Genomic DNA, 11,245 nt, shown 5'->3' on the forward strand with positions numbered 1-11,245 from the left:
GGGGTGGAGGCACAGTCTTCCTTCTCCCCCCCCCCCCCCTCCCGAAGAAAGTCTATAGCCCTCAGAATGAAATGGAATTTATATAGAAAATATACAGTGTCTGCCTCCCCCCCCCCTCTCGTAAAATTTACTCCGCCCCCCCCCCCCCCGAAGTTTTCAAGTGCCCCCCCCCATTCTGGTTAAGCCTAGATAATTACTCCCCCACCACAACCGTACTACATGGTATGGGTATAAAGGACAGTTATGGAGGGGGGGGGGGGGAACTACGGTCTATAGCGCGACGTTTCTCTTTAAATATAATTAATATATTATATGATTCTATTTTTAGCCAGCAATGACAATTCGTGTTTCTTTAGCATTGACAATTCGTGTTTCTTTAGCATTGACAATTCGTGTTTCTTTAGCATTGCCAATTCTTGTTTTTTTAGCATTGCCAATTCGTGTTTCTTTAGCATTGACAATTCGTGCTTCTTTAGCATTGACAATTCGTGTTTCTTTAGCATTGACAATTCGTGTTTCTTTAGCATTGACAATTCGTGTTTCTTTAGCATTGCCAATTCTTGTTTTTTTAGCATTGCCAATTCGTGTTTCTTTAGCATTGACAATTCGTGCTTCTTTAGCATTGACAATTCGTGTTTCTTTAGCATTGACAATTCGTGTTTCTTTAGCATTAACAATTCGTGTTTGTTTAGATTAAAGTGTATGCGATGAGACTATTGTAGGCCTATCTCTCGAGCAGAATGTATTGATTAGAAAGGTTTTATGGTTGATGGACAGATATAAATATTGAATGGGCTGGGAAGAGAAGGGACTTGTGATCTGGTTTTAACGGGTTATAATGAGATTTAATGGGATTTAAGTTTAGACAGGTCATGGTATGATGTAGTGGCAATTTAAATTTAGACAGGTCATGGTATGATATAGTGGTGAGTTGAGTTTAGACAGGTCATGGTATGATGTAGTGGCGAGTTGAGTTTAGACAGGTCATGGTATGATATAGTGGTGAGTTTAGACAGGTCATGGTATGATGTAGTGATGAGTTTAGACAGGTCATGGTATGATGTAGTGGCAAGTTGAGTTTAGACAGGTCATGGTATGATGTAGTGGCGAGTTGAGTTTAGACAGGTCATGGTATGATATAGTGGTGAGTTTAGACAGGTCATGGTATGATGTAGTAATGAGTTTAGACAGGTCATGGTATGATATAGTGGTGAGTTTAGACAGGTCATGGTATGATGTAGTGATGAGTTTAGACAGGTCATGGTATGATGTAGTGGCGAATTGAGTTTAGACAGGTCATGGTATGATATAGTGGTGAGTTTAGACAGGTCATGGTATGATGTAGTGGCGAGTTGAGTTTAGACAGGTCATGGTATGATATAGTGGTGAGTTTAGACAGGTCATGGTATGATGTAGTGGCGAGTTGGGTTTAGACAGGTCATGGTATGATATAGTGGCGAGTTGAGTTTAGACAGGTCATGGTATGATATAGTGGTGAGTTTAGACAGGTCATGGTATGATGTAGTGGCGAGTTGAGTTTAGACTGGTCATGGTATGATATAGTGGTGAGTTTAGACAGGTCATGGTATGATGTAGTGGCGAGTTGAGTTTAGACAGGTCATGGTATGATATAGTGGTGAGTTTAGACAGGTCATGGTATGATGTAGTGGCGAGTTGAGTTTAGACAGGTCATGGTATGATATAGTGGTGAGTTTAGACAGGTCATGGTATGATGTAGTGGCAAGTTGAGTTTAGACAGGTCATGGTATGATATAGTGGTGAGTTTAGACAGGTCATGGTATGATGTAGTGGTGAGTTTAGACAGGTCATGGTATGATGTAGTGGCAATTTGACTGGAGATAGTGCTGACCACACTATCCCTTCATATGCCGAGGTCACAAATACAGGAGAACTCTTCTCCACCTGCCCTTATGTACATTCAGGTTCAAAAAGGGAACTTTCTATTTTAAGGGGGGAGGCGGATAAAGGATAGGGTAGCAGCCTAAGGGGCATGATTTTCTACTACAAACAATAGTCACTTTCAGGTTAATAAATAATTGTTGGTTTTAACAAGATAAGCCAATGTTTTAACATTTTAATCACAAGTTTATTTTATTTATTTTCTGAATACCAAACATGTGCACACCGGTTCTCAGATAGATGCGCGACGAAAAAAGCGCACACAGAAAAAAGCGCAAACAGAATATATATATATATATATATATATATATATATATATATATATATATATATATATATATATATATATATATATATATATATATATATATATATATATATATATTGCCCGATTACAATGCTCCTTCAAATTTTCCTAAACGAGAAAGTAAAAAAAATACCCAAAATTAACTAGAATTTATTATTTTCTAAAAAATTATCAATAAATTAATACATATGTTTGTAGGTTATTAGTTATTTTTACTTTAAATTACACAATCGATCAATACCCATCAATGACAGCACTAACAACACTAAGACGTATAAAAGAACAATAAAAATGTTTGAAAAATTGAGAACTTTATTTAGTTTTTCTTTATATTACAACAATAAATAAACAGGCTACATCTCCCGTATTTTAAAGCTGAACATGTAGTGCCTTGGTGGATAAGATTCATTAAATCTATATACTATAGACCTACAAAAAATTCTTTAAAACTATACTTTTTATACAGTAAGAAGAGGATAATTTCGTTTGATTAAGGAATAAGAACTTTCTTTTCGCAGAGATATTTGAGAATGATGATGCAGTTCACATCGTTTAGAGGCTTGTAAAGTTGGTTGTATTCCACACAGTCTTCATTTCCATTTGGGTAGCCATTGCTGGGCTGGTCTAATAAAATAAAATAAAATAAAAATTATTTTTTAAACAGTTTCTGTTTACATTCTATCTTTAATTTCTCCCTGTCATACAGTCATAACTGGCTACAACTATGATTTTGTATTTGGCCATGCATTCCAAAACAGAATGGGGGTTTCGGCATTTTAAGCATCCTTGTAACCAGTTTCCGACAGGCTTTTTTACTTTCTAGTATACGGAGTATAGACGAAGTATTGTAGTTGTGCAAAAAAATCGAAATCTAGATTTCCACAAATCTGGAAATGTTAGGCCTCCTTGGGTCGGAAAAACTTAATTTTGCAATCATGTATGTGTGTCTGTGTGTGTCTGAGTGTCTGTGAACACGATAACTTGAGTACAGTTACAGTTAGGTTGATGAAATTTCATATATAAGTATTACAAATTTGTAGATTTGTTTCAACTTTTTAACGATTTCCGGTAACTGGAAGTGGAATTTATTTTAGTTTCAGTTTTTCATTAGCCTATAAGTAATTATTTTTATTCTGACAAATTTTGAGTAATTTCCGGTGACCGGAAGTAGTACTTTAAGCTATTTCCAATTTCTTTTAAAAAAACATGAATTTTTAAAGTACTAATGTTTCGCACTATTATACACGTATTGGTTGCTGTTCACTTGGTGCGCAATTCTTTTTTCCAAGATATTATCTTGTATTTTAAAAAGTTAAGTATGTAAAAATTGATTTAAAAGCATATATATGTCCCGATTTGCCATCCACCGTAGTGATCTATTAGAATATTCTAGACAGTTTACGGGAGATCACTCCCGCTTTGTTTATATAATAATAAAGGAAATTTTCTTGGATTTAGATACAAAGGTGCGCAACGTTTATTACTTCACACTTGTATATATAGGAAACTTTTGAATGCATCCCCCGTTTAAATTCTGACTACGTCACTGTAAACGGAAATGTACCTCATTCAAAATGTGTAAGATTCATGAGTAGGCTACATACGAACGTTAAATACTGTTCTTGTCCAGTTGTAGGTAAGTGTGGTGCCATCATCCACCCACTTGAACACGCCCTCCGTCTCCATGTCATCCAGACCTACCCAGAAGTTGAAGCGGAATGTACCGGCGATCGTCTTCAAGATGTTCAGCTTTTCTTGTGTCTTTATTGTGTAGAGGTTACCCCCAAATTCTGAAACAGTTTGCAGTATATAATTGAAAACAAAAATGTATAAATAAATAAATATATATATATATATATATATATATATATATATATATATATATATATATATATATATATATATATATATATATATATATATATATATATATATATATATATATATATACGTAGGCATACTTGTATAGCGAGATGGCTAGGGTCGAACGGGCAACGTACATAACGTTTCTTGATTATGAACGTTGGCCAGCCAGTTCGCGACCGGGCTAGAGGTGAATGGCCAAAATCCGAATAAGAAGATTATGAACAGATGTTTGGTGTTTGTAAGATTATGAAAATTTAAATTAGGCCTACATAGATAATCAATTAAAGTAAATTACAAAATCAGTCAAATTATGTTACCCTTGTAAAAATGTGAGTCTCAATTATCGTTTTTTACAAGATCAAACTCATTTACACAGCAGTTTGTTATTAATATATTTATAGCTTTTTTTAACGATTTGCTGGTTATTGTGTCGAATGCCTAGAGATAATATGAGTAATATTTCACTCTGTCAGCCCATTTTAGTCTTTCTTTATCATATCCATTTATTTTATATTATGCTGGACTTCTCACTTACAAATAAAATGGATAATGGGTATCCCCAAAAAGGGAATAATAACATGGGGGAAATTGGAAACTGGGATAATATCCTAGACCTTTTTTTTCGATCAGTATCGATGGGGCTGGGAGAAATTATGAGGAATGGCAGATCTATTGAATGGTAATGTTTTTTGTGTAAGGTGTCGGGCTAAATGTTACACATCTTTGTGTTGAATAACATGTCCACCATCTATAAACTGTGTTGAAATATCCTAATATATAATAGCCCATGTGCGCACTTCTCTCTCTCTCTCTCTCTCTCTCTCTCTCTCTCTCTCTCTCTCTCTCTCTCTCTCTCTCTCTCTCTCTCTCTCTCTCTGTCTGTCTGTCCGCAAAATATTTTCGCCGGACATCACGTCAGAAACGGCAGCGATATATGGATATCTTTATACAGACTTTTGTTGAAAATAATATGTTAGATGTTTTAAATGTATAACCACAATTTTATTTAAAGAAGATAAAAAAATAATAAAGGCGTATTCGAATGTAGAGAAACAGTTTTAATTATGCAACAGGAAAAGCGTTTATAGTTGTGAAAAAGAAAGCATAAAACAGTGACGTCACTAATGTTTATACATTAACTAATGACGTCATCTGCCGTGTTTATAATAAAAAGAAATGAACTATTTCATTAGTTCATTCAAATTTTATTTAGATCTACGTACGCTATAAAATTTATACAATACAATTTTGCTTGGGCTAAACTTAAAAAAAAATTCTATTAGGATTCTAGATCTACGGAAAAACTAGACTTACACAGATGTAGACCCTACCTAGATTGAAATCTTTGTTTATCTATGCAATTTGCTAAAATCTATAATATATAAAGCAAAGTTGTCGGGTTCCCGATAGGGCACTTCCCGGCGCCGCAGGCGCTTCAAATTTGGCAGGATCTTGCCTTGGGGCGACAGAACACGGGGGCCGGTTGGCCGAAAAGTCTACGATGAGGGGGTCAAACCTGACCTCGACTGACCGGCGCCTTATATGAGCTATAAATCGAAAAAAAATGTCCACGTAGGAACCTCTTCATAACTCCTGAGGTCGTAGACCGACCCTCGGGCGAATTAAGTTAGCATTCAAATTCTCAATGTTTTCGAAAGCCTAAGCGAAGCTGGGCAGCATGCCTAGTATTAGTAGATTTTGCAATGTAAAAACTTGTCTAAATAAGCCATACTATACGAAACACAGGAATGCGATTGTAAATTTGTCATTGTTTATTGCGTAGTTCAATCAAGGCACGGTGATCGATCTACTACATGTTGTAACCCTTTTGTTGGCGACTTACGGTTTCATACGCCTGTGTCATCTGGGATCGATTTGGATCCTATTCTTTACCTTACACTGGTAGCATGCACCGCTGCATTGTGTTTTTTTTTACATTTCAGTCTTGTTGCTCATGGACGGTGACGCCGACTTATTCTTATTCGTTCTTAATTTTTAATGTTGGATGGGATTCCCAGCTACTCAATTAAGTATGACGTGTTAATTTGTTATGCGCCATATATGCCGTTGAGACCGATCTCAGCCTACTTTTCTTTTTGGATTTGCTTCTCAATCCTTTTTCCAGCTGAGAACAAACTACAAGGCAGCAGTTGTTTGATTTTAGAGTTGTCTCTCCTAGATGAGTTGCTGTCCCCAGCTGCCCGGGGTTCGAACTCGAGACTTTTTCGGTTTAACAACAATGAGCTTTACCGACTCGACCACACTGCAGAGGCGTAGCGATCCTTCCCGGCGCCCGGGGACAACCTTTCAATTTGCACCCCCCCCCCCCAAGATTTCGATTTGCACACCCCCCCCTCAAGCTTTCAATTTATTTTTCCTACCCATCTTGGCGCCCTCTAAGGTCGGCGCCCGGGGACATATGTCACCCCCCCCCCCCGCCCCCCCCCCCCCCCGCTAGGCCTCTGCCACGCTGACTGTCTATGTTTTTATTGTGTTCTTTGATTATTGTGTCACTTCCGCGTCACAGAAGAGAGCTTTCAGATACAGTAGTACCCCACATTTTGTGGTGTTTGGAAACTATCATGAGTGTGGATTATTACTCTGTAATGACAGACACACAAACACATAAACAGACACACACACACACAAACAATTATACACATAAACAGGTACACAAGCACATTAACAGACACACAAAAGCACATAAACAGACACACACACAAGCACTTATACACATACACAGACACAAACACATACATATATACACATAAATAGACACATTCGCACACACATAAACCCACCCAAACACATCTCTCTCTTTCTCTTCTCTCTCTCTCTCTCTCTCTCTCTCTCTCTCTCTCTCTCTCTCTCTTATCTTCGTCACCCAATACATAAGTATTTTCCATAAATGGATGACTGACAGAGGTTAATGACAAAGACTGTTTTTATCACAACCTTTTTTTAAAGGCGGGCGGAATTATTTACAATGAAACCCTAGTCACAATAACTCAAACTCCATCACAGGAAAACCTTCATGAATATTGACCAGAGCATCCCGGTTAGTTCGCGTATTGTCTGGCCAATGTACAAAAATTATTGATTTTAAGTTCTTCCTTTATTGGCCATATGCCCCAATCGCGTATGTTGTGATTTCCTACATTGGCCTCATTTTGTGCTTTGGTCGTACCATATAAACATATATGCATATATATGTGTATGTATATATATATATATATATATATATATATATATATATATATATATATATATATATATATATATATAAATATATATTTATATATATATATATATATATGCTCTGGCTTCTGTGAAAAACCTGTCTGTTAAGGACCATTACCTGTGTGTTTAGTAGTAATCATATACCCGGCATTGCCCATCCTAACCACAACCAACCAAAACAAAAAAATACGCAAACATAACGCAAACACAATTACAAATACAAACACAAACGAAAACAAAAACCGAACAACAAAGCCAACCACAACCACAAACATAAATACCAAGAAAAAACAAACAAAAAAAGCAAACGAAAACAAACCAATTCGGAACGTAAACCCAACCACAACACAATAAAAAGACAACACAAAGACAACACAAACACAACACAAACATAACACAACGCAAACACAACACCAACAGAACACCAACACAACACCAACACAACACAAACACAACACAAACACAAAACAAACACAACATAAACACAACACAACACAAACCAGGCGAGCTATTATTATATAAAATTGTATATCTTCTTGTAGTTTGGTGCAGGTCTCTTTAAAAGAATTTTCTGGTGAAACCGACAAAATGAAATCTCCTTCGTGCGCAAAAAAAAGGACAGACAGAAACGAACACGCCAAAAAATAGAGAACTAAGAACCTGCGGGAATTCCCGTTCCCGAATAAAGATGTCTTTTGTTACTTCACCCGTCTTTGATTAAAAATAATTATCTAATATATAAAATGGTATATCTTCTTGTAGTTTGGTGCAGGTCTCTATAAAAGAGCTTTCTGGTGCGACCGACCAAAACGAATTCCCCTTTGTGCGCAAAAAAGACAGACACAAACGAATGCGCAAAAAAAAAAAAACACAAATAATAACCTGCAACTATTCCCGTTCCCGAATAAAGATGTCTTTTTTTTACGTCAAATGTTTTTAATTTAAAAAGTATTTAGTAAACAGTACGTTCAGTGTATGAAATAAATAAAAGGCAGAATTTAAAATGCCTACCAAATGCACTTGATAAATCCGTGCTAATTATGTAATTCTTTTTTTTTCCCAACACCAAAACAAAGTAATAAAAAGTAATTTCTTTTCCACTAATGCAATGTTTTCTAAAGGGAAGTAATTGTATTTTCCTAGTTTATCAAAGGGAAGTAAGTGCTAAAGGACTAAATATAAATAATTTTCAGACATAATTAGAATTTTTGTAAAAGATGATATTTTTTAAAATTGTGTTTAATGAACATGCCGACAATTAGTTTGAAAAATGAAAATTATTTCCCAACACTTTCAGTATTCATTTTTTAAACCATGCATTTATCTAACTTTTGAATCCATGGAAGTATCGTATTTTCTTAAATTCCTTTGTAATCCACGACAAACATGATTACATACATACATAATTTTCAACTTTATATATTAGATATATATGATCGCTTCTCGGCCTTTTGGCTAAGATCAAAGTGTCGTATCTTTTATGGGTCTACATAAATCTTAGTCATTTGGTTGGTCAGCCCTTTTTAGGGCTGGCTGCCGGGGTCGAGAGGCGGTCAAATCTACTACTCAACTCATCAAGCAATCAATTGCAAATCTCGCCATCGATCGCTGTGGGGTTGCGCCCACACATCCCTCGAAGTGCACATGCCCTCGAGATGAGTCACCCAGTACTTGTATTGGGTGGCTTCAAATGTACGAGTGGCTAATTTTTAATTTTCTATTTTTCAGCCTGACGACACCCACCTAGGGGAAATCTTAGGTGGGAGGCTCCGTCACAAATACCAGCAAATGAACTCATCATCTCTCAAATATCTACTACGCAAAACTTCGACACACAACTACCTCGCTATCAACAATCTTACTATCACTCTGACGACACCCACCTAGGAGAAATCTTAGGTGGGAGGCTCCGTCAATTACCATCAACTCGACATCCCTCATAGATCAACTACTCAAACAACTTCACGATTACGCAACTCTCACTTCGCCCATTTCAACAACTTGACAAAGCTCTCGACTACTCGATCATTCTCAATTTCTTCTCATCTACAATCTTCGACACAGCATTACCACGAAAACTAAACAATCTTCAACATCATTTCGCCCATTTCAACTATTCGACTACGCAAGAATACCCTACGACACAATCTTACTCTCTTTCAAACTACAATGACCAATAATTCAAAGCAACCTACTATAAACGATATCTCAACACAAGGACACCACCTCAACTTTTCTCTCCAAGCTTCACTCCATCAAAGACATTCTTCAACATTATTTCGCCCGTTCGACTACGCAAGAAAAACCTCACGTTACATCTTCATTCTCTCGACAATGAACAATAAATCAAAGCAACCTAGGAAAAAATTATATTGCAACAAAAGGACACTACCTCGACTACCCTCTCCAAGCTCTAATTCTCTCGATGAACTCTACCATCGATGACAAGACACCAAACTCATCTTCCCAATAACGGAACATACTTCATTGACACTCAAACTACAACTAGCAACTAAGAATCAACCACTGCTCAACCAAGATTGTAATACGCGCAAGAAGCAAGGCCAAAAACGAGAAGCGATCATGTATTGTCCTGTACTCTATGTTATATCAAACAAACCAAGAAAACGGAAATGAAAACAAGAAATCAAAATAACACGGAAAATTGGAACCAAGAAAACGGAAATGAAAACAAGAAATCAGAAAACCACGAAAAATGAAACAAAGAAAACAGAAGGAAAATCAAGAAAATGACATTGTAAAATTTTGTATGCAATACTATGTATTACATGTATATTTTAACATGCAACCTATCCACACAGCCAGCTCCTGGCTTGAAGGGAGTAAACTGTGTGGAAGGAAATCTATTACATTTATTAAAAATATATATTAGTTATGTGTGTATGTATGTTTATATATATATATATATATATATATATATATATATATATATATATATATATATATATATATATATAAGCTTGAATTCTCCACTAGTAGCGTTGCACGGCTGATGAAGTAAACATTACCCTGACAAGCGTCCCTAGCATCGGTATAGTTAACGCCCGCGGAGGACATTCTGACGCAGACACTGACGCTGCCATTTTGTTGGAGAATGAAGTTCGACGCCGTGTTACATAACTGTGTGGTGACGTAGGTTGTCATGTGACTGATGGCGACAGATGTGGGCATTGGCCAGGAGCCTGGGGGTGGTCAAACATTTTGCAGAAGTGTCGAGGCAAAAAAAACATGATGTAATCGGGCATTTTAGAAGATGTTTGTTTTTGGTTTTTTTTTTACAATAAACATTTATGTCAATAGTCAATTTTGTCATAAAAATTTTTTGTCAAGTCATTTTTTTTCATTAATAAAATTTTTGTAGTCAGGCATTTTTTTTTTGGTCATTTTAATGGTCAGATTTTCTGTAGGGGGAAATAAAATTAGCACTAGTATTCAGTGGCGTAGCGAGGTCGGGTGTCACCCGGTGCGTCACTTAATGGTGTCACCCCCCAGAGGCGTAGCGACCCTTCCCGGGGACAAACTTTCAAGATTTGCACCCCCTCCCCTCAAGTTTTTCTCTATATATTTTGCTATTTTTTGCCTTGGTGTCACCCCCCCTAAATGGTGTCACCCGGTGCGGTCCGCACCCCCCGCCCCCCCCCCTCCCCTCGCTACGCCCCTGCTAGTATTAGCATCTGGTATTTCATTGAAAATAACTTTCAATTAAGAATTGGACGAGAAGAAATAAAGTTTAGATAAGGGATATAATAAATAAAAGTTGAAATCAAACCTACCAAGACTGCATGTATTTAGTGTTTCATTGAGCAAAAAGCTAAAACACGAATTGTAACGGTGCGCACAGTTTCTGGCACAGTTGATGGGACTTGACCCATCCACATCTACCCCCAGGGG

The 11,245-nt window shown here is 36.8% G+C and overlaps 1 protein-coding gene across 1 annotated transcript; it reads right to left on the bottom strand.

Annotated features, from left to right (window-relative positions):
• Positions 1 to 2,717: 2,717 nt before the first annotated feature.
• On the bottom strand, positions 2,718 to 10,525 carry LOC131940159 (CD209 antigen-like protein 2). The gene is made up of 3 exons (XM_059298783.1): positions 10,363 to 10,525; positions 3,832 to 4,017; positions 2,718 to 2,851 (listed from the first exon to the last, which is right to left on the bottom strand). Exons 1-3 carry the CDS (start codon positions 10,523 to 10,525, stop codon positions 2,718 to 2,720), a joined length of 483 nt encoding a protein of 160 aa, XP_059154766.1.
• Between the last annotated feature and the right edge of the window lie 720 nt (positions 10,526 to 11,245).

The sequence above is a fragment of the Physella acuta genome, unplaced genomic scaffold (assembly GCF_028476545.2).
Source record: "Physella acuta isolate Inbredline_101_S28 unplaced genomic scaffold, ASM2847654v3 ptg000309l, whole genome shotgun sequence".
NCBI lineage: Eukaryota > Metazoa > Mollusca > Gastropoda > Physidae > Physella > Physella acuta.